At 37.1% G+C, this 23,492-nt stretch overlaps 2 protein-coding genes across 5 annotated transcripts in view; one reads left to right on the forward strand and one right to left on the reverse strand.

Moving 5' to 3' along the window:
• Positions 1 to 23,492, forward strand: part of nf1a (neurofibromin 1a) — a 77,986-nt gene that overhangs the window by 45,283 nt on the left and 9,211 nt on the right. For 2 of the 3 annotated variants that reach the window (XM_089121132.1, XM_039670691.2), the window contains exons 36-53: positions 6,768 to 7,200; positions 7,646 to 7,986; positions 8,334 to 8,536; positions 9,089 to 9,282; positions 9,501 to 9,641; positions 10,907 to 11,186; positions 11,771 to 11,985; positions 12,709 to 12,770; positions 13,679 to 13,820; positions 16,548 to 16,649; positions 16,817 to 16,957; positions 17,240 to 17,366; positions 18,057 to 18,188; positions 18,266 to 18,401; positions 18,509 to 18,672; positions 18,771 to 18,893; positions 19,008 to 19,126; positions 19,717 to 19,817. In XM_089121132.1, coding sequence (XP_088977258.1) covers positions 6,768 to 7,200; positions 7,646 to 7,986; positions 8,334 to 8,536; positions 9,089 to 9,282; positions 9,501 to 9,641; positions 10,907 to 11,186; positions 11,771 to 11,985; positions 12,709 to 12,770; positions 13,679 to 13,820; positions 16,548 to 16,649; positions 16,817 to 16,957; positions 17,240 to 17,366; positions 18,057 to 18,188; positions 18,266 to 18,401; positions 18,509 to 18,672; positions 18,771 to 18,893; positions 19,008 to 19,126; positions 19,717 to 19,817 — 3,156 coding nt within the window. Of the gene's footprint in view, positions 1 to 6,767; positions 7,201 to 7,645; positions 7,987 to 8,333; positions 8,537 to 9,088; positions 9,283 to 9,500; positions 9,642 to 10,906; positions 11,187 to 11,770; positions 11,986 to 12,708; positions 12,771 to 13,678; positions 13,821 to 16,547; positions 16,650 to 16,816; positions 16,958 to 17,239; positions 17,367 to 18,056; positions 18,189 to 18,265; positions 18,402 to 18,508; positions 18,682 to 18,770; positions 18,894 to 19,007; positions 19,127 to 19,716; positions 19,818 to 23,492 lie in introns of all 3 variants that reach the window. The other variant, XM_039670689.2, reaches the window with a different exon arrangement.
• On the reverse strand, positions 229 to 10,255 carry evi2b (ecotropic viral integration site 2B). 2 transcript variants are annotated; one of them, XM_089121134.1, is made up of 5 exons: positions 10,105 to 10,255; positions 6,279 to 6,446; positions 5,169 to 5,221; positions 2,853 to 4,702; positions 229 to 2,534 (listed from the first exon to the last, which is right to left on the reverse strand). In XM_089121134.1, exons 4-5 carry the CDS (start codon positions 2,870 to 2,872, stop codon positions 956 to 958), a joined length of 1,599 nt encoding a protein of 532 aa, XP_088977260.1. In that variant the 5' UTR covers positions 2,873 to 4,702; positions 5,169 to 5,221; positions 6,279 to 6,446; positions 10,105 to 10,255; the 3' UTR covers positions 229 to 955. The 2 variants fall into 2 exon arrangements, with proteins under 2 accessions (XP_088977260.1, XP_088977259.1); XM_089121133.1 differs by lacking the exon at positions 5,169 to 5,221.

The raw sequence follows: 23,492 nt of genomic DNA on the forward strand, positions 1-23,492 counted from the left end.
ATCTTTTTATTTTATTTGTGTGATTTAAAGCAACTTTGTTTGCCCAACACAGGCAAACGTAATATTTGTACTCTAATTAAAGAAATTGATTATCAAACTTGTAGGCACTTGTATTCTCTGATGTGCAATGTTACAATACATTTCTTTCTCATTTGAATAAAGTTGGTAATTTAGATACCGGTGTTTACTTTTTTGATTTAACAGTTGATGGAAAGAAAGACACCTGACCGTGTTGCAACATTTTTTTTTATTTTTAGTATAAGTGAGTTGTTTGAGCTGCTGTTGTAATGTTCTTCTGACAGTTCATCACGGTTAAAAGTGTCTCCAGTGGCTGTAGCAATGCAGTAGTTCAATTGAAAATTGGCTCCAGATTGTGGCTACATTCTCTCTTTAGGTTACACGTGTTTAACAGTGCATGTAGGTACAAAGATTGTACATGCTGTGGTTTTTGTACAAGCGCGCCATGCATTCTCATGGACACAAACCGTTTTATCTGAGGACATGTACTGCCTTGACCAAGCCTGTTTTAACTTTTCATGAGACTTTTTTTTTTATTGGTTTGAAGAGTGTTACTTTTCAAAGTGCTGAAATGACAAAGACCAAATGAAATCAGAATTGGAGTTTGTGGCATTTAGTTATCTTCAAAGTAGTTATATGCTGCTATTTGACTTTGATTAACCTTTAACAGTATGTACAGGCTCTGTCTTGAAGTAGGAAGTCATGTGTAGCAGTTGTGTGATACTGATAACTGTGTAATGGATAAGAAAAAAAACTGAGCAATTGAGAAAGCCTTTTGAGAAATGTATCTTTAACAGTCTTGAACAAGCAAAGTAGGTTGTAAATCCCTTGCAAGAAATGGTCTTTGAATATTTTGACTTTAAGAAAGCAGATCTGAGTATGTTGGTTATCTTGCTTATATAGTATTTACCGGTAGAGAGGATTTTGTTAAATGAGATTAGGGCAGTGGTGGAGCAGGTGGAACAATTCCCCCATCTGATGTTTGCGAAGGAATTACTTCTTCTGAAAGGGAATCAAGATCTATAGACACTAAAGGTGGAGGTTTAATTACAGTGTCCATGCCAGAAAATAGAGATGGGGTGAGGTCATCAGTCTGCTTTGATATTTTGCTCTCCATCACAGGTTCTTGTGCACTTCTTGATCCAGATGTTTTGCTGTCCAAAGAATCCACGGATGCTTGACCTGCCTGGATTTCATTTTCCTCCTCCACAGTTGACTCCTGAGCAACCGTTGGGTTCCTGTTGGAGGCTTGGACCTCATCTGGATTTTGTCTGCCAAATGTGCTTCCTTGTAGGATGTCCCCCATGATAACTTCCTCACTCGTGTTCTTTCCGAGCGTCAGGTGTTTGGAGAGCTGTTGGGGGAGGTATCTGGAAATGGACACCTGGTTAAAGCCTCGTCCGTTGATTGTCTCGGACTCATCCATATTTGGCAGGTTTGGTTGAACGTCGCCATCCAGAAACGGTGAGGGTCCGGCCCATTCAGGATTTTCAAGCCTCTTTCTCTGCATTTTGCGCTTCTTCAACAAGATAAAAATGATTGCTATGAACATCAAAACAAAAGTGGTGCCGATCACAGCTGCCACAGCAGGAGCTGGGTTCGCTTTCTGGAAATTATTTGGTGGAGGGTAAATTCGCTTTGTGGTGGTTTTTTTAGTGGTCGACAATGTCTTTGTTGGCTCAATCATGGATGAAGTCTTAAGCTCAGGACCTTGCGTGCTTGTCCACCTGTCTGTGATGACTTCACTCTCTGTGGTTTCCACACTATTGGTGCTTACAGTCTTGTTGAAATCTTTTGACGTTATTGCAGAAGTGTGGGCATGAGTCAATGGGTTTGGTTGGTCCGTAGTCTCCATTGTAGGAAGGTCTCCATTTGTATCGTTATTGCTGCCCTTCACTACTGTTTTGTTTGTTTGCACGTCACCATAGTGTCCAGTGAAATCAGAAGTAGAAGGTGTTTCCTGAGTGGCTTCCAGTGTCTCCATAGCTCCTATGCTCGTTTTTTCCTTTGGCGAAACATCTGCCTCTGTGGCATTGGGTGGTTTAGTCGAAATATTCAATTCTTTAGCTTTCTCAATCTGTAAAAGAGATGTAGAATGCGGTCTGCGGGAGCCTTCTGTCGGTTTTCGTATTTCCTTTTGTGGAGTTGTTACCTCTTCCTGTATCATTTGCCTTTCTGGTTGTGCTAGCGTAGTAGTCAAGATGTATTCGCCATCACGTATGTTCATGCTTTTACTCTGGTTTGATGTCTCGGTGTCAACGTTGGGTGTGCTCAGCAGGATGCCTCGCTGCTCTGAATGACTCTTTAGGTGCTGCGTCTGAGCACTTCTTGAAAGTGAAACCACGTTGTCTGTACCAGAATTAGTAGTGTTCTTAATATACCCTGATGCATTACCTGCTGTGTTTGTTACCTCAATATTCTTATGGCTGGTTGTTAAATGGCCGTTTAGGCTCCATGGTAGAGAGAAGAGGAAGACAAGTGTGCAAAGATTAGTCCTCATGGTGTCCTTAGAAAACCTTGCCAAAAAGAGACATTTTTGCACATAAGACTCAACATAGCATTTTATCTCCTGAATTCTTATAAGCCACAAGCAATATGCTCAGATTAAAACTTTTATGCAAAGGTCACAAGCAAATTGTAAATTAATACTTCAACCACAAATTGAAAATTTAAAAAAGTCGATTATTTATTTAGCTAAAAGTTAGTCTGGAAAACTAGTTTTCTACTTATTTTGTGGTATCATGTAGATATTTAAAAAAAAAATTACAAACTTGTGAAGTCAAGTAATATAATCATTGGTTTATGCTTGACAAAACAGCAAAATATGATCTTACCAAGGCATCCTCTGAAGCATTAGTTAAAGAGTGAAGTATTTTCTGATGAATACGGAACCGTCACTTCACGTGACAGGAAATGAAGCTGTGAAACGGCTGCATTTGTTTTTGCTAATAGCAGTTGTTTTTTTTTTTTGCCTGAGGAAAGAATCTGTGATGACAGTATGAAAAACCAAAGCATGTTTTTCTACTTAAATTTCATAATAGGCTTTTTTGTGGTATGTTTTGGAGCATTGCTGTCCTTTTTCTAAAAGGAATGGCTATTAATTATCTTCACAGATATCTAAAAAAGAAATGATTTTTTTTTGTAGAGCAGAAGTTGTGTAAAAGGAAATGACCTCATGCCTGTTTTTTTAATCTTGGAAAGTTCCTTTTCACTAAACACCCACCTTACAACAACCAATAAGACTTACCAACATATTGGCAACTACCTTAGCAGTATCATTGTTACAGTGAGTTTTGCTCCGCAACCAAGACATTTCAAAATCATTGTAAATAAGAAACTGAACAGGAAAAATTGTATCATTAGCATTGAATTTTATTTAATTTTTTTATTGATGTCAGACTTCTGAGATAAACTTAAAAAATGCTCATTATTATCGGATTTAATGGTATTGCTTTGCTTATTTTAAAGCTGAAGTGTGTGATTTCTACAGTAACTGCTTTACAGGCAGAGTCATCTGCCAATCATTTATTCATAGGTTGATTGATCCAAAATGTTTGACTGACCAATGGCTGATAAATGTTTCAAAAAGTCATTATTTTTGCACTTCACTGAACTTTGGTGACTGCAATGACATAGAAATGAAACCCTACAATTGACTTGTTTTGCTATTTGAACAAAGTGGTGTATAGAGTTCACCTATTTGGGTTTATTTACAGTAGATGCTGCTGCGGCTGGTGGTCATATTTTAAAAAAGGGCCAAAGTGTGTCACAAAGCTTAGGTTAAATACAATTTCACTATATATACAATAATACACCAACATTTTATTTACTTATTTTCCTTGTCATCTTCACTAAACACAACAGATCTGCTTTGACCATCTGTTAAAAAAGTCAAAGTTTTCTATTTCATCTAATATTACCGATATAAGAAGTGTCCTTTTTAACAGGATAAGCAGAAAATTGTAGTTGGTTAAACAATTCTTAAAAAAATACAAATGAGACCACTTGTAACTGCACTTTTTTTTTACTGCAGTAGCGGAACTATTGAAGCCATTTATTTAAAAAAACAAAAGAGAAATAAAATGTAAAAAACCTGCCTGTCATACCCCAGTGTACAAAAAAAAGCTCTTATACTTTAGTTTACACCATCAGAGGAATGTTTTCTAAACTAATGGGATCAATGCAGGAATCCCTAGAGGTTGAGCTCTGCATGGCTGTCGGGACACTCTCCAGGTCAGCGGGTGCGTTAGAAGTGTTGATGTACTGGCTTGGCCCTGCTGCGCCATCTTGGACGTCTTCCTCCTCACCATCGGTCTTTACGTCCTCCAGTAGAACACTGGTTTCGCATGGGCCCACAATTCCTCCCTCTCTTCTCTCGGTACCCCAATAGCCCGTTCCACTCACTAGGTCGGCATTGCTTCGGGATGGACGTGGGGTCCGGTGACGGCGTTTCAGGCTGGAGACTGTACATGCCAAGACTATGGTGGAGGTTAGAAGGACAAGGATGATGCCACCAGCAGTGGCAGTCACTATAAATGCTAGCTGGGCATCAATAAAGCAGCTGATCTCGGAGGCACCAGTTGCAGGCAAACTAGTTGTCGCAACTGAAATGTTGAAGTCTGGCTCATGGATAGTAGAGGACATGGGATCTTCTGTGACCTGCATTGTCATTGTATGTTGAGATCTATGTAACAAACAAGTACCATTATTCATTAGGAGGTGTTACTGTAGTTACTGTAATTACTGTAGTAATAACTATAAATTATGCAGAATTACATGCAACTAACCCTAAACCAAGCCCTATTCCCTAACACTAATCGTACATGTAGTTTATTATTACTCAGTACTTAAATGTATAATTACACTAACAAGGACACCGTATAATAGTGTAATCAAATTTTGTTCCAAACCTGTGTGAGTTTTTATACTGTATGAGAAGATATATTTTAAGAATGTTGGTAATCAAACAGTTGATGGTAGCCGTTGACTTCTATAGTACGGAAAAATACTATTGAAGTCAATGGGGTCTATCAAGTTTCTGGTTACCAAAAATTTGTTAAATATCCTTTTTTTTAACAGAAAAAATAAACTCATACAGGTTTGGAACAACTTCAAGGTGAGTAAATGATCATAATTTTTGGGTGAACTACCTTTTAATTGAACTTTTCAGTACACTCTGCACATGTGCAATCCAATAAGTTTCCTGCGACAAAAAAAAATGTGTCTGTCCAAACTGAACATGAATCCTTGGTTAATGAAAAAAAAACGTTATGTACACTACGATTCAAAAAATTGTGGTCTGTAAAAGTAATGGTATTTTTTTTTTTTAAAGAAATGAAAAGATTTATTCAGCAAGAATGCGTTAAAATGAGCACAAATGACCTTAAAGACATTTTATAATGTTAATATTTTATTATATAATATGTCAAATAATGCTGGAAAAAATACAAAACATTTTAGGCAAAAATATTTAGGGCAAAATAACATAGAAAAAAAATATACAATAGAAAATAACTATTGTAAATTGTTAGGAAACAGACGTTCAATTTGCGCCATTCGCGCGAACGAGGCGTATTCACGTCTTCCACGCCGCAGGAATTTTTTATGCACGTAATGCGTCTTTGCATTGACTTAACATTGCAATCATTCGCGTCTGACGCGCTATTCACATCCGGTGTGAACGCCGCACCATCAGACTTCTTTCAATAACATTCAAAATCTAATTTGACCCCAAACTTTTGAATGCTAGTGTACATAATTTAACACTGTCATTTTCATCAGTGTAAATGTGTGGCTGAAGTGTATCAGTCTTAAGTCTTAAATAAATTGATTGTGACAAAAGGACTTTTAGAATTTTAGAAGACTGATATTTAGAAGAATATGAGTAATCAGGCTGTTTCTGGTCTCATTGACTTCCATATTTTATATAGTATATTTTTTTCCTACTATGGAAGTCAATGAGACCAGAAACTGTCTGGTTACTGATATTCTTCGAAATATCAAAAAATCGGCTGAATACATTCGAAAACGGTAAAACTCAACTGTTTAACTCTGGGGGAGAGATAAAATGAGCCTATTTCCAAAAAAAAAGTGGAGTATCCCTTTAAGTCCTTTTGTCACAATCAATTTATTTAAGACTTCAGCCACTTTAACTGTATGTTAAAAAGATTAACAAAGACGTAGTAGTTCGTTTTCCTCTCTTCTTTTTTCCAAACTCTCAATTACACATTAGCTTTAGAGATAATTGGTGAAGTACTTACTAAAGTGGATATAGAACCTTTCTTGTGGACTTATCCGGAGCGCTGGAAGATGAAGAACAATGAGCTGAAGTAGTGAGGCTTGATATATAGCAATGCAGAGCACAATTAACTTCCTGTCTTCACGCTTGATGATGTTATTTAGGTGTTTTCGGCTGAGATGCTCTTGACCTGTGGTTGTAACAATAGAAAACACTGTTATATATTTGGATTGCAGGTTTCCATTCTGTGTAAGCTGTCAAACGTTTGCCATTTAAGGGAATTGGAACAGACTGCTCGTTTAAAATGTTTTTAATGTTTGAAGTAAAGGTTAATGTGTATTGTGTAATATTTACTTGAAATTTCAATTATTGCTCCTTTTTATTATAGGTTTTTTGTGCACTTTTGGACATTCTTTCCAAAGAACACTTCTCAAAGATGTGCAGTCCATCGGCTTTATATCCAAAAACACATTCAAATTCAAATCGGAACTAAACTTGTTATTTCTCTCAGGTTCAAAACTGGACAAATCAACGGTGATCTTCTGATCTATCATGTCCTGCTGACCCTCAAGCCATACTACGCCAAGCACTACGAGATCGTAGTAGACCTCACCCATGTGGGCCCCAGTAACCGCTTCAAGACAGACTTCTTATCCAAGTGGTTTGTGGTCTTTCCAAACTTTGCCTATGAGAATGTGGCTGCAGTGTACATCTACAATTGCAACACCTGGGTGCGAGAGTACACCAAATACCACGAGCGATTACTGACTGGTCTCAAGGGGAGCAAGAAGCTACTGTTTATCGATTCACCTGCACGTCTAGCCGAACACATCGAACCCGAGCAGCAGAAGCTGCCCGCTGCTACCCTGGCTTTGGAAGAGGACCTCAAAGTGTTCCATAATGCCCTGAAACTGGCGCATAAGGACACAAAGGTGTCGATCAAGGTAAAAATTGGTCAAACTCAAACCAGAAGATAATTCGAGTTTGTTTAGGTACCAGTATTTGCTACATTATTCAGTTTCTATCTTCTTTAACTCTACTGCTGGATATGTTTTGTAGGGATGCACCAGTAATAAAGCTAAAAATGATAAATAAAACTGATAATGACCGATATTAAGAAGTTTTATAAATTAAAACAAAATAAACTGAAAATGTCAAATAAATAAATGATTATATAAAAATGTAGGCATCATATTATTGTAATGTACAATATAAAAAAAATGGATATTCATTTTGTGATCTGCTAAAGATTAAGATTTACCTACTATTAAATTATTATTCAATACATGCACAATTAAATATTCAATATTGCCCAGTAACAAAAGTTAAATCTCTAATATTGGCTGATAATTGATATGATACTGATATATCGTTGCCCATTCTACCTAGGTGGGATCAACAGCTGTACAGGTGACCTCGGCGGAACGCACGCGTGTCCTGGGACAGCCAGTTTTCCTGAACGACATATACTATGCTTCAGAGATTGAGGAGATATGCCTGGTGGATGAGAACCAGTTCACTCTGACAATCGCTAACCAGGGCACTCCCCTAACGTTCATGCACCAGGAGTGCGAAGCCATTGTTCAGTCCATCATCCACATCCGGACACGCTGGGAACTTTCCCAACCAGACTCAATTCCCCAACACACCAAGATCAGGCCTAAAGATGTTCCTGGCACCCTCCTCAACATCGCCCTCCTCAACCTGGGAAGCTCTGACCCCAGTCTGAGGTGAGAAACATTAAGCTTTGGCCATGCTCAGACTGTTTTCAGCCTAACAACTTGAGTTTTTGGTGAATAGTTCAATGCATCAAGCTGTTGTTGTTGTTGTGACAATGAGCCTTTTATTTGCAGGCTTCTGTCTTTGTTTTGGTGAACTGATTAGAAATGCTAATATTGCTGCTTTGTGTCTTCAGTTCAACTGGGGCCGGTCTTGAACATGCCGCCCCACAGTTATAATCATAAACCTGTCATGTACAAAAGAAATATCACATTAATTTCCTCAGATATGGAAACTAACATGTTGAAAAAGTGAATTAGTAAATTCTGAAAAATGTCTTTGTTAACTCCTTCAACAGGTCAGCTGCATACAATCTACTTTGTGCCTTAACCTGCACCTTCAATCTAAAGATTGAGGGCCAACTCCTTGAAACGTCTGGCTTGTGCATCCCAGCCAACAACACCCTTTTTATTGTGTCCATTAGCAAAACGCTAGCAGCTAACGAACCCCACCTCACTCTGGAGTTCCTGGAAGAGTGCATCTCTGGCTTCAGCAAGTCAAGTCAGTGTCGCATACAAAAAAACACCCACCATTTTACATCACACACACACACACACACATACTATCGTTAATTTATTTTTAAAGAATGCATTAAATTGTTCAAAAGTGACAGTAAAGACTCCTCATTTGAAAGATTCCCGTTTCAAATAAATGCTGTTCTTTTGAACTTTCTATTTGTCAAAGAATCTTGAAATAAATGATCATGTTTCCACTAAAATTAAGCAGCAAAGCTGTTTTTAACAATAAGAAATTATTCTTGAGGACCAAATCAGCATATTATAATGATTTCTGAAGGATCAACTGACTTTTTGAAGACTGAAGTAATAATGCTGAAAAAGAAATTCATTACATTTTAAAATGGTGAAATGGAAAACAAATATTTTACAGTGCTCAATATTGCTGTATTTTTGAACAAATAATATCAAAGAACACAAGACACTTTTTTTTCCAAAACAAACCTTTCTGATCCCAAACATTTGAACAATAGTGTGATTTTGAGGAATTTACACTGTGTCATTTGTCACAAAAAAAATGTATTTTCTGGGGCTTTAGGTATTGAGCTGAAGCATCTCTGTCTGGAGTATATGACTCCTTGGCTCCGTAATTTGGTGCGGTTTTGTAAGCACAATGACGATGCCAAACGACAACGTGTCACTGCTATCCTGGATAAGCTTATCACAATGACCATCAATGAGAAGCAGATGTACCCCTCCATACAGGCAAAGATATGGGGCAGCTTGGGTCAGGTAGTTCCTTCAAACCCTCATAAAACATTATTACATAAAACGTAATTGAGTTTGATTTTGCAAGCTTATTCCATCATCCATTTCATCTGATAACTTCTACAACAGGCATTACAATGATAAATGACTTCAAACCTTAACACCCCTGTATATTTCTTCAATAATTCCACGAAACTCTGTTAGTCAGCAGTTACAGATTGCACCATTTTCCCCATGCATAGATCACAGACCTGCTGGATGTGGTGTTGGATAGCTTTATAAAGACCAGTGCTACTGGGGGTTTGGGATCCATCAAGGCTGAAGTGATGGCTGACACGGCTGTAGCCCTGGCTTCAGGAAATGTCAAATTGGTGTCCAGCAAGGTAAACGCTCACTGCTCAACTAACATATTACTCTGTAGTTCCCGATGAATTTGTTTTTAATGTATTGTTTAATAGGATGTTGTTCCTGAGATAACCTAGTAACAGAACACTTAGATACTGAAATATTAAAAGCTGTACTGCTGAACTGCAATAAATGATTTAAAACATGGAAAATGCAATGGAACCAACACCAAAATGTAAGCCATTTTAGTTTTTTCTTTTACAGTAGTAACAGAATATGCAGTCATTTTGTCATTTTGCATTGAAATGTTTTGCAAGTTTCTTCAATTTTGCATTTATATGTATATAAATATAAATGTACACATTTTTATTTCAGTCAAAATGTATACTACTATTTAATATCATATATTTAATTATCAATCAAACCAGTTTTATTTCTTGTTATGTCTGTAAAAATCAATTTTTCATTTAGAAAAGTTTTTCCTAGCCCATTTCGACTTACCGCTTAAAGTGTTTCTGGCTCTTGTGTTCCTGAATCATTCCTCTTGTGGTCTTATCCAGGCTGACTAGCTCTTCTACCCAACATCTATTATCCTAAGTGTTTGTGCACAAATGCCTAATTTGTACGTGTACGCACAGACAGACAATAGTAAGCCAGCGGGGCAGTCGCTCCTATTATATGGGCAACTGTTAGTCATCATTACGTTCAATGGACGTCATTGTCAGACACTTGGTCAAAAGTAGAGCCACATTTGTGACTTCAGTAACTAAAGTGGCTTGATCTTTATGGTTCTTGATTCACGCAGGAACCTTAACCAGATATCTTCTGCTATTTTCAACTAGTTGGACATATTTAGTTGTTTTCCCAAATGCTCAGCTATGCTGAAAAGCCAAATATTGTTTGGTTAGCATGTGCCAGCCACTGCTGTCACAGCGGGCAGCACAAGGACATGCTTTGTCCAGTTGTTGCGTCTGCTTTTCTGAGACTCGCATAGCATCGGGAATCTGAGGTTAAGTAGGGACCAAGTATAATCTTATTGAGAGAGCAAATGATGTTTAGGTGCATGTCACAGAGTGAAAATAAAAGGCACATTGTATGGATTCCATTTGGTATTGGATATCTTTCTGATTTGAAGTTTGTTTGAAATGATAAATTATGCCTTTTGCTGATAATCATAATTTTGATTGTTTTGTACAGCTTCAGTGATGTTTGTTTGATTTAGTGTTTTAAGTAGACTCATTTTACCAGTGACTAATTCTTATATTGTTTTTTATTAAGATTGAATTATAAATGTATCTCTCAGGTGATTGGCCGAATGTGTAAGATCATCGATAAGACGTGCCTGTCTCCCACCCCCACCCTTGAGCAGCACCTGATGTGGGATGACATCGCCATACTGGCCCGTTACATGCTCATGCTCTCCTTCAACAACTCTCTGGATGTGGCCGCTCATCTGCCCTACCTGTTCCACGTCGTCACCCTGCTGGTGGCCACCGGCCCGCTGTCCCTCCGAGCGTCCACGCACGGCCTCGTTATTAACATCATCCACTCGCTCTGCACCTGCTCACAGCTTAACTTCAGTGGTGAGCGAGAAATCACAGACAAGGGATATTGAAATTAAAAATTGAAATTAAAGTGTGTTAAAACACATTAAATGGTATTAATATTCAATATTTAGATCAAATTATCATTTAATTAGTATTTCTTTATATCTAAAAAATTAGCCATCACAATAATTTGATTTTAAAATATATCTAAAAATAAAAACATTTAATTTAAATTGTAATAATTAGTGCTGTCAATCGATTAAAAAACAACTCATAAATTGCACTTAACATTTAAAATACATTTTTAAATAGTAATATATTATATTTTAAATATTTTTTTATTGATGCTATGAATGAAGGTCTGTACTAATATCTAATATCTTTTTTTCTCAGGGTATGAAATGAGTAATTAAACCTGAATTAATGAACTTCATTGTACATATTATCTATACATAAAAGTGTTTTGTTTTGTTTAGTTTTAAAAAAATGTGCCAACTCTGAAAACTTAAAGATATAGTTCTTAAAACTTAAAAATATATTTTGAAGAATGTTGATAACCAGACAGATATATATATAAACCTGAGTCTGATTTGTTGCTGATCTGGTTTTTGCTTCTGCAGAGGAGACTAAACAGGTGCTGCGTCTGAGTCTGACTGAGTTCTCCCTGCCCAAGTTCTACCTGCTGTTCGGCATCAGTAAGGTCAAATCTGCCGCGGTCATAGCCTTCCGCTCCAGCTACAGAGACCGTTCTTTCTCCCCCGGCTCCTACGAGAGAGAGACCTTCGCTCTGTCGTCCCTGGAAACGGTTACAGAGGCTCTGTTGGAGATCATGGAGGTCAGTTACCAACATTTTGTATTATAGAAGTGAGCTGTCTATCCACTTTTTGTTTTGTTTAACTGCTGATGTCCAGCACTGTGTTGATCCCATGTAAAGGAGATATTTTGTGCTTTGTGTGAATGGATCAACAAATACTCACTTCATCCACCGAAATTGAGAAATAAATCCACTTTATAGAGTCATCAGTAACAGCATTGGTATTTGTCGTACTGCCCTTCATTCATAGTACTTCATAAAAAATGCCATTAACCAAATATTTACAATGTGTAAAAAATGTGATTGTTTTTTTGTTTTTTTTTGATTGGCAGCACAAATTATTATAATTTAAATGAACTATTTTCATTTTAATATATTTTTATATGTAATGTTGTGGCAAACCTAATTTATTATATATGAAGGAATATCAAAATAGTTGTATATACATATTGAAACATTAATAACATTTAATGTATGTATGTTAATACATATTTTGACAAATGAATCTCCAAATAAATGTAGACACAACATAAATATGGTACGCTAAGTACTATGAATGAAGGCCAGTATCAGTAGTATTGCTAATACTACTGTCTATTAAATGGATTTTCTTTCTCAATTTCTGGGGATCAAAAAAGATGAAAATTATTGTCAAGAAAAATCCATTCAATGGGGAAAGTTGTGATTTTTATAGATACTTATGTCTTCAAGTCTTTTATTTAACCAATAGTTATTTTTCCCCAGGCCTGTATGAGGGACATTCCCGGATGCAAATGGCTTGATCAGTGGACTGAGTTGGCACAAAAGTATGTTGAAAACGTCGCATTTCCCAAGAGTGTTGACTAAGAATCATAGTGCAATCACTTTAAAGGGTTAGTTCACCCAAAAATGAAAATTCTGTCAGTATTTACTCACCCTCATGTTGTTCCAACCCCGTAAGACCTTCGTTCATCTTCGGAAAACGAATTAAGATATTTAAGATATTAAAATCGCTCCTGCATACAGTCCATAGGCTTCTTGAGGGACTGGCTCTTGCCGTCCCCGAAAAGTCATAAAAGACATTGTTAAAATAGTCCAAGTGACTACAGGGGCTCAATCTTAAGTTTATCAAACGACGAGAACACTTTTGTGCGCAAAAAAACAACAAAAATAACGACTTTATTTCAACTATTCGTTTATTTCTCCCTCTGCGCGAGTCAGCTAACTAGTTTAATAGCGTAAGCTTCTGTTATTGTACGTCACACGCATCACACACACATGACCAGCGTCGACCAATAGTGAGCCTACGTGTGACGTTGCTCTACGCAATCACACTACGTTAACGGACTATAGGCTTATGGAGAAGGAAGTGAATAGTTGAAATAAAGTCGTTATTTTTGTTGTTTTTTTGCGCACAAAAGTGTTCTCGTCGTTTGATAAACTTAAGATTGAGCCCCTGTAGTCACTTGGACTATTTTAACGATGTCTTCAATTACTTTTCGAGGACAGCAAGAGCCAGTCCCTCAAGAAGCCTATGGACTGTATGCAGGAGCGATTTTAATATCCTAAATATCTTAATTTGTGTTCCGAAGATGAACGAAGGTCTTACGGGGTTGGAACAACATGAGGGTGAGTAAATACTGACAGAATTTTCATTTTTGGGTGAACTAACCCTTTAAAATAACAAAATCTGGGATGTCGAGTTAAAATTTACATTTTTTTTTTTCTTGGATAGGTTTGCATTCCAGTATAACCCATCTCTTCAGCCGCGGGCGCTGGTGGTGTTCGGCTGCATCAGTAAACGTGTGACTCACGGGCAGCTCAAACAGATCATTCGTATTCTCAGCAAAGCCAGTCCTCTGCTCAGCATTGATCGGGTAAGCTCTTTCTCTCATCCAGGCCCCTAGCGGTGATCTGATGATTATGTGACTGAGCGTTCGTCCAGGGTTTTTCTAAACGCATTTGAATAAGATAACAATAAACGAGAACCGTCTGAACTGTTCTCGATTTTACCCTTTTGTACTCTGCACACGTCGGCAGCGCATTACGGCTCCGACAAGATTTTATTCCATCCTTCACGCGGTGCCAACTCAAGCGACTGGATGCACGAGACCATGTGATTTGCTTGTCTGATGTGGTTTTTCTTGATTTTGGGGTTTCTACCTTACAGTCTATGGTTTCTACCAAGGATATATTGGTGTGCAGTACTATTGGGAGTTCTTACAGTGTGCTTATTTAAATTTTTAGAGTTTTTTAACTTTTATTTTGTATTTACGGTGCGGCTTGTATGCGACGTCCGTCGAAAGAAAGACTTGGCACCTATCTTTAGTGAAGCGGTGCGGAGAGCCTCTTCTGGGATGCTTCTGAAACGTCGCGTCGCGGTTGGTGTATACACAAGCATTGACTAGAGTGGGCTCCAGTAGCTGTGTCGCAGCCTTAGCGCTAACTAGTTTAGCACTAAATAATTGTATCTTTTTTTCAATATGGGGCACAAGAGAAGCCCCCTAAGAATTGTTAAAGCCCCCCCAAGTCGATGTCACGCCCCCCTCCCCCCTCTCATCTGCTTCTCTCTCTCAAACTCCCTAATTTTAGATATGATTTTAATTCGCTTGCATTCCCTTGTTTTTGTAAAATAACAATGTTAATATATGTTAATTTTATAAAGTTGTTTCTCTAACAGTCCCATTTTTTGATGAGGCTTATAGAAGGCCACAGATGTTCATTAAAAGCTGAGTAGGTGTATTTATATAAGGCTGAATTCTTTTTATTTTAAGGTTGTCAACAGGATGCAGATAGAGGTAGAATTAATATTGGCTGAAATTCAAATATTTTTTTCATGAATTGCCCATCACCATGTTATCATACAGTATGAATGCAGCCTTGAGAGACATACAAGTTTTCTTCCAAAAACATTGTAGTGTATTTATGAAGTCAGTAAATTAAAATGTCTATTTACTTTTATAAAGTCAGTAAACAATGCGTTTTATATTTTGTTTGGACGACTATTTTGTGGGAATTTATACAGTTTTAAACATAGTTTCAAGAAATGTCAAGTAACCTTTTTATATAGCGCTTCTTACAATACAGATTGATTCAAAGCAGTTTTACACCGTGTCCTAACTACACGCGACGCCGCGACACGCGATAAAAGGTATCTTTTCCATGTTAATCTGAGTTTTTGTCCTAACCAAACGCGATGGCGACACGCAAAGTTTCTAATTTAGAAACGGTTCCTATTTCTGCGACGTTGCGGCTGACAGAATGAAGAAATTACACTGGTTATGAGTACACATTATTTATTTTTTGTTAAAAATAGGTCACTGTGCCACAAGCGATAACGGATAATTTACCTCAGATTTTGAAAGCATGTAATATAGCGTTCAAAATGAATTCTATGCAAACATACGACTGTACTTCATAACAAAATTAGTCAATGAGTATATTTTGTTAATGTTTTGATTTTTAATAATGTTATTTCTTGATTTGATTATGTCCTTACCCATATTCAATGCGAGTGCGGGCCAACAGTGCGCTTTCACAGAGAGACTCCGCTCACACCATAGGCTCACACGCTGTTCTGAATGTGTGGCATCTCACAGTCGCGTCGTGTCTAGTGTGGACAGACACACTTGCTGTCGCTGGAATTTTATCGCGTCGCGTGTGGTTAGGACACGGTGTTACAGTGATAAGAAATGAATGCAACATTTTTTTTGTTTTGGCTGTACATGAAGAAAGTCATTGTCATGTTTTAAGTAAGTTGAGCATTGATTACTTTCCATTATTAATTCCCTTAAAAGTATAATCAGTTAAAGAAAAATGACATAACACAAAATAAACATAATTTATGAATTAACTGGATTTTATTGATTGTTCATGCTGCCACAACACATCAAACTGGTTGGTTTCTTTGTTGTCACTGACTATTATTGAATTTCCTCTTCCTTTAAAGGGACAGGTTATACAAAAATGAAAATTCTGTCATTATTTACCATCATGTTGTTCCAAACCCATTAGACTTTCGGGTTACACTTTATTCGATAGTCACTTTAGACATTCTACTAATTATAAGTAACTTTTCAACTATATGTCAAGTAACTCTGATTAGAGTATCAGTATATTATAGTAGACTGTTAGGTTATGGTTAGGTGATTTGGGTTCTACTAATACTCTAATGACAGTTAGTTAGCATGTAGTTGAAAGTTAGTAGAATGTCTAAAGTGAACTATCGAAATAAAGTGTTACCGACTTTCGTTCATCTTCGGAACACCAATGAAGATATTTTTTATGACAAACTTTTTATGCAACTATAACTTTGGTGCTACAAAAGTTATAAACTTATAAATTGAAAGGCAATTCTTGACCTTTTCCCCAATCCTGTTAAATACATCCAAATGGTGGGCATCTTTTGTTGTTGTTGTTTTTTTTTGTAGTATTGTGAATATATTTTGCCTGGAAATGATGTATATTTGTGTTGTGTATGCAGTATGATTTAGGTCTGTGCAGAAATGCAGTGCGCTAGTCTAACTGCTGTAGTGTCATTCGCTCTGACGATTTGTTGGCCTCACGCTCCAGCGCTCTGTCTGATTAATGCTGTTCCTGCACAGGGGCTGGAGAGCTGCTTAAAGGGGCCGGATAATTACAACAGCCAGGTTCTCATTGAGGCCACCGTCATCGCTCTCACCAAGCTACAGCCTCTCCTCGATCAGGTGCGGTCACTTTGTGTGCTGGATTCAATTATTAAAACATCACCATCTGAAGTAGCGTCTCAATGTGTGCATGTGTGAAACCTATTTTTGTGATTCTGTTTGCTGATGCAGAAATGACATACTTCACTCATTAATAGTTTTGTGTGTGCTTGTCTAATGATCTACAGGATTCTCCCATGCATAAAGCTCTGTTCTGGGTGGCTGTGGCTGTACTTCAGTTGGATGAAGTGAATCTGTACTCCGCCGGTACCGCCCTACTAGAGCAGAACCTGCACACACTGGACAGCCTCCGGGTGTTTAATGATAAGGTGCTCACATTTAGACAACCACAGACTGTTGATATTCTTAGTATTATTATTGTTTTTCATGTAAATGTGATGTGTGGCACTCACAGAGCCAAATAACATTCTGCTTTCCATCTCTAAATAATAAAATGGGTGGAGCTTGAAGTAGGTTTAGGGTGTGTCTAGACCATCAAGCTCCACCCATTGGCTCTGTAGCAGCCTCTCAGAAAATCAAGGTAAAATGTATTGCAGTGTAAGAACTCTGAGCAGTTGTCTTCATAAAAGAATGTTTTCACCTCTTTATAGAGTCCTGAGGAGGTCTTCATGGAGATCCGGAAGCCACTGGAATGGCACTGTAAACAAATGGACCATTTTGTGGGACTCAACTTTGCCTCCAACTTTAACTTTGCATTAGTGGGGCATTTACTCAAAGGTATTGATTAAAAGATCACCTATCCACCTTATTTTGCAATGCGGAAGCTATTTTCTTTGAATGTATGAGACTTCAGATTCATCACCCATTAATAATAATAATACTAATGAATAATAATTACATTATTATTATATGTAAATAACTAGAAGAATAGCTATGTGCAGTAAGTAAAATTATATGCTCTACAAGCTTGTGTGTTTACGATTACGATTATAAATAAAAATTGAATTGAATTGAATATTGTTTCTAATATCAAGCTAGGCTGGAATGGGTGGCACCGGAAACCACGCAGTTTAAAGTAAAAAATACGGTGGCTATGTAAGCTGAACACGCAAGCCTCTGTTGCAAGGGTTTTTCAGGATTATAATAATACAAATATTTTATTTTTACGGTAATTTATTATTATTAATATTATTTATGTCATAATCTGACTTAAATAACTAACTCTAAACTAATCTGGCCCAGTGTTTTCACTAGGTTAATAATGATAATAAAACAGCTGATTCAAGATCCATATTTTATTTATACATTTTTATTTTATTAACTATTCTATGTAGATGAACTAATGCATCGTTGACATCAATAAATATGCATCAACGGACCAATTAATGTATTCAGAGGTTCAAAGCATTAGATGTTAATGAGTCTTCTGTCTCTCTGGTTCGTCATCTTTGTCTTTTCTTCCTGTAGGATACAGACATCCTTCTTCCACCACGGTGGCGAGGACAGTCCGCATCCTTCATACGCTCCTGGGCCTGGTGGGAAAACACCGCAGCTGTGACAAGTTTGAAGTGAACACGCAGAGTGTGGCTTATCTGGCTGGTAAGTTTAAGCCAACACAGCTTTAACCATTAACACCCTGTATTGTGTATTTCTGATAAAAACACGTTTTGTTTCAGCTTTGCTCACGGTATCTGAGGAGGTGAGGAGCCGCTGCAGTCTAAAGCACAGGAAGTCACTGCTGCTTTCAGAAGTTACCATGGAGAACTTTCCAATGGACACATACATAGTGTTCGAAACGGAACCTGACTGCAGGTGAGAACTTTTCATCAAATGTTCCCGGTTTCTTTCTGCTATACACCTGCCCTTCTCAACCATACTGTATTGAATTTTTGGTTTGATGATTCTCACACTCTCTTTAGTGTCAGGCTACTGCGTGAAAACCAGCCCTGGACTTCTCCGAAAGTGTCAGAGCACAGCCTTGCACCTCCGTACTCTGCCATGGGGCAAACCAGCCTTCGCCCGCGTAAATCCATGAGTGTGGACATGGGCCAGCCGTCGCAGGCCAACTCGAAGAAACTACTGGGTATGAGCGGTCTGTGGCTTCATTCTTTCTAACTGGCTTTTGAACAGGCTGCAGCTTTACTTTTGCTTCATACTTGCATGTTTTTATGGTTGTTCTAGGCACTAGAAAGAGCTTCGATCACCTAATATCAGACTCGAAGGCCCCGAAGAGACCAGATATTGAGTCGGGCATCACCACGCCTCCAAAAATGAGACGGGTGTCTGAAAACGATTATGAGATCGGTGAGTTTTTCTGCATTTGCCAGTCAAGATCAGTGCTGATCTAAGTGTACTGAATGATAATTAAGCATGAGAAATGAGAGCAATGGAATCGCTAACAGCTCTTCTTCGTTCCAGAAACCCAGCGGATAGCCAACTCCCATTTACGCAAAGTGTCCGTGTCCGAGTCCAACGTCCTTCTGGATGAGAACGTTCTCACAGACCCGAAGATCCAGACCCTGCTCCTCACTGTACTGGTGTGTGCTCCGTACCACTTTCCTTTGTACTTATGCAGGTGGAATTAAGTATGAACTTGTAGGTCCCACTTTATATTAAGTGGCTTTAAGTACTATGTACTTTCATTGAAACAAATACTTTGATACAACGGACTTATTGTGTACATACATGTGTTTACATTGTACTGATATTTTTTAAAATACCAGCATGTAATTACAGCTGTAACTAATTTATGTAATTACATCTGTAATTACACAGCTGACCCATCCCTTACACTTTAACCTACCCTTAAACCTACCCATACCACCACACCTGTCCCTAACCTTACCCAGATCACACCTCAATAGCAGCAAAAAGTGTTTTACAATACAACATGAGCAGAAGTACATTGTACTTATTTTTCAATGTAAGTCCATAGTACTTAAAGCCACTTAACATAAAGTGGTACCAAATTGTATATAGATTGTTTTTTTTTTTTTTTTTGCATATTCTTTGTGTACCACAAGACAGTTAAATAATGATGATTAATTTTCTTTTTCCATCTGTATGATGTTTATTATACTTTATTTAATGTTGTATAGCAAAATATATATATTTTCCTTTATTGCAGGCCACACTGGTGAAATACACTACGGATGAGTTTCATCAGCGGATCCTGTACGAGTATTTGGCTGAGGCCAGTGTGGTCTTCCCCAAGGTCTTTCCCGTAGTGTGAGTGTCTGAGATTCAGGGTGAAATGTTGACCTTGATGTTCTTCAGAGAATGGAATTTATAGAGAAAGAAATGTATAGAGAATAGAAATAAGCGTGGGTTATTTTTGATGCATTTCGAGATCTGAAATTCTTCCAAAACTAATTTTCCACCAAATAGATGCATGTTTTTTATTATTTATTATTATCTATCCGGATGGAATGTTTTAAAAATAGTATAATTTTCATGTTTAAAAAATGGGTAACACTTTACAATAGGATGTCTTCTTAGTTAATGTCTTAAGTAACATGAACTAACAATGAGCAATATATTTGTTATGGTATTTATTTATTTATTTATTTATTTATTTATTTATTTAAAAGGGACAATGCATATTGATAAACATTTCAGTAATGTAAATATGCCAGAATTAGCCCCAGGGCTACTTTCCATCTGCAGTCCCCCGTCAGGTCATCACAAAACAACACATAACAAGACTAACATTCAGTTTGAAGAACACCTTAAAAATCAGTTACAATTACAAAAGACACCACTGTTTTCAGACAAATTACACATATACAGTAAAGTGCTATTCTATGTATACATGCTGGAGTTACAATAAATACTAAATCTGGTTTAATATACATACAAATGCTTACACGATACTACAGTGTTCTTTATTTATATACCTCGATTTTAAAGGAGGAAAAAAAAAAAAAAAAAAAAAAAAAAAACAAGGAAAGGAAAATTGTTTAATGGTCACAATTTTGATGCATCTTTAGCCATTGTTTAAGTTGATTCTTAAATCTGGGAAATGTCGGACATTCTCTAATGACAAGTGGTAATTTGTTCCAAATCTCTGACCCCTTAATTGACAGCACATATTGTCCAAATGTAGTACGCCTGTACGGCACCACACAATCACCCCTGATGGAAGCCCTGGTGACACTTCTTCCCTCTCCCTGTTTTTTTAGTGTAATATATTCGCTCAGAGGGGGTGGGGCAAGTCCGTGCAGGATCTTATAAACAGCACAGGCATATTTAAGCTTTAGAAAATTTTCAAAACTTAGTAGGTTATATTTCTGTAATATTAAGCAGTGGTGATGTGAAAACGGTTTTCTGTCAAATATTTTTAAAGCTCTTTTAAAAAGTGACTCAATTGATTTAAGCGTTGTGGCATTTGTGAGTGACCAATTTACAAAACAATATTCAATGTGCGAAAAAATCATAGAATGAAGAAACATTCTGGCTGCTTTACAAGATAGTGATGGTCTGATGTATTTGAAGTTTGCAAGATTAAATTTAACACTTTTCGATAGACACTTTACATGATTTTTAAAAGACAGTGTGGGATCTAAAACAACGCCAAGATACTTAAATTCATTTACTAGCTGTATTTCTTCTTGTTGTAAAAATATATTTGAACGTGTCATACCAGTCTGCCGCTTAGAAAACATTATACAGACAGTTTTTTTGGGATTTAATAGTAGACATGATTTTGTAAGCCACTCCTGTACACAAGTCAGTGCAGATGTAAGCGCCTGAGAGGCGTCTTGGGCAGTTTTTGCATGTGTAAAGAGTACTGCATCGTCTGCATACATTAAAATATTTGTGTTTTGGCATACTGTAGGGAGGTCGTTAATGTATAGAGAAAATAAAATTGGTGCAAGTACAGAGCCTTGAGGAACTCCTACTGTACACTCAAGGTGAGGAGATTTAATATTGTTAACAGAAACACAGTGCGTTCTGTTGGTTAAGTAGGAACTCATCCAGCTGATGGCTTGTTTGGAAAAATTGAAGTTTGTCAATCTAGATAAGAGCACTTGATGATTGACGGTATCAAATGCCCTTTTCAAGTCCAAAAAGACAGCACCAACAACAGGATGGGTATCTAATGAATGTTTGACCTTTTCGATAAATACAGTTACAGCTGTTTCGGTAGAATGATGGGCACGGAAGCCAAATTGCATGGGATGCAAAGGAGAGCCACAGGTATTTAGATGCTTTACTAATTGTTTTACAATCCATTTTTCAATAATTTTGGATATGACAGGCAAAATACTGATTGGTCTATAATTATTGATGTCTGTTCTGCCACCAGATTTGAAGATTGGTGTAATTGTGGCCATCTTCCACTCTGGTGGAACAACAGAATGTTTAATGGATAGATTTATCATATGTGTAATAGGACATACTAGGGACTCTTTGTGCAATTTGATGAAATTTGTGTCCAATCCAAACTCATCCTTAGCTTTGGAACTGTTTAGTTCATCAATGATGGAAGCCACATCTGGTTCTGTAATTTCTCCTATCCTAAATATAGGCTGTGCATAGTCGATAGGAGATGAAACATTTTCGGATGGGATAAATAATTGAGATATTTCCTGAACAGAGTTCTTAAAAAACAAATTTAACTCAGATGCTAGGATGAGTGGATCTTTCACTAATACATTATTAATTTTAAGTTCGATTATATTGGCTTGTTTATCATGTTTACCAGTTAGTTTATTAATACTTTGCCAGATTTTTTTCCCATTCCCTTTTGCACTGTCAATAATATTCATAAAAAAATTCCTTTTGGCTTTCCGCATTGTGTGTATAACTTTATTTCTTGCTGATGTAAATAGTTGTCTATCTGAGGTGAGGCCAGTTTTATTTGCCCTTTTAAGTAACTGATCTCTTTCCTTCATTCGCAACCTACAATCATTATTAAGCCATGGTATATCATTATCATTCGATTTTCTGTGCCTCACCTTTCTAATAAATAATGCCATAACCATTTTGATCTTATTATGGAACATGACACTATTATCTATAACATTTTCACATGAGACAAGAGCTGCCCAATCCTGCTCGTTTAGGGCTACGTCCAGATTTGAATGTTGACTTTTGGGAATAATGTCATGATATAAAGAATTATTTAGACTATTGGAGCTACGAAATCTTGCTTTGATTAATTTTCGTGAGAAGAAAATCCCATTATGATCAGACAGACCGGTTAGAAAGTTGTAGGTTTTAGCGATTCTTTCAGGTCTGTTTGTAAAAATTAGATCTATTCTTGTTTTGGAATGGTTAGTTACTCGAGTTGGCGTTTTAATTAATTGTTCTAAATTGAAATAATCAGTTATCTGTTTGAGGTTTTTTCTTTCTTTCTTATTATCCCAGTTAATATTAAAATCACCTATTAAGATTAGTTCTTTTTTCTCATTCGTAAGATTAATCAGGGTTTTAAGATTACTATAAAAATCTATTTTAGCTGATGGTTTACGATACATACATATAACTGTAAAAGTCATTTCTGCAGAAAGTATAATGTCTACTCCCACACACTCGAGGTTGATGTCACCAGACCATTCAATCTTACTGCATGTAAGGGTATCTTTAACATATAATACAACCCCCCCTCCCTTCCCCTGACCTCTATCCTTTCTAAAAACATTGTATCCAGGTATTGTTATTGCTGCCTCCGGTGAGAAAGAGGTTAGCCACGTTTCTGTTAGTCCCAAAAAGGAAATATTTGATTGAATTAATAGATGCTCTAACTGTTCACGTTTAGGGATCATGCTTCTGATATTTAGGTGTCCACCAAGTAGCCCTTTAGGTTTACAGCATGGATCCCAGATCATTTTAGCCTGACTTAATGTCTGAAAAATTTTTGTTACCTTATGTTTTTTAAAAACTGGGTTTCGGGGTTTA

The sequence above is a fragment of the Pimephales promelas genome, chromosome 16 (assembly GCF_988280905.1).
Source record: "Pimephales promelas chromosome 16, fPimPro1.hap1.1, whole genome shotgun sequence".
Classification (NCBI taxonomy): Eukaryota; Metazoa; Chordata; class Actinopteri; order Cypriniformes; family Leuciscidae; genus Pimephales; species Pimephales promelas.

Bases quoted from the DNA above. Each gene is read 5' to 3' on its own strand.
- evi2b (XM_089121133.1), bottom strand. From the start codon at position 2,872: ATGCTTCAGAGGATGCCTTG. The intron at 2,535-2,852 runs GTAAGATCATAT...CTTTTTGGCAAG, and splicing joins ATGCTTCAGAGGATGCCTTG to GTTTTCTAAGGACACCATGA.